Consider the following 250-nt stretch of genomic DNA (forward strand, 5'->3'; position numbering starts at 1 on the left):
CTTTGTGCATCTGGTTCTCCTGCTTTCGGCACTTTGCTCTCCTGTTCTGGAACCAGACCTGCGAAAAGAAAACGCAAACAAAAACAAAACAACAAACAAAAGTGGTGGTAGACTAGGCAGCTGCTAAGAGAGGATGATCTCAGGGGCTAGAGATGGAGGGGAGGGGTGAAGGACCCCGCACAACTTTGCTGAAGTCTCTCCTTGGGGGGAGAGCTCAGCCCCGGGCGGAGTGAGCCCCTCCATGTACTCA

At 53.2% G+C, this 250-nt stretch overlaps 1 protein-coding gene across 1 annotated transcript in view; it reads right to left on the reverse strand.

The window, feature by feature from the left end:
• Positions 1-4: 4 nt before the first annotated feature.
• Positions 5-250, reverse strand: part of LOC104169177 (short stature homeobox protein) — a gene marked incomplete at both ends in the record, with an annotated part of 4,629 nt that continues 4,383 nt past the window's right edge. Inside the window, one exon of the mRNA XM_009710011.1 lies at positions 5-58. Within this exon, the coding sequence (XP_009708313.1) occupies positions 5-58 (54 nt within the window). The remainder of the gene's footprint in view (positions 59-250) is intronic.

The sequence above is a fragment of the Cariama cristata genome, unplaced genomic scaffold (genome assembly GCF_000690535.1).
Source record: "Cariama cristata isolate BGI_N322 unplaced genomic scaffold, ASM69053v1 scaffold32201, whole genome shotgun sequence".
Lineage (NCBI taxonomy): Eukaryota > Metazoa > Chordata > Aves > Cariamiformes > Cariamidae > Cariama > Cariama cristata.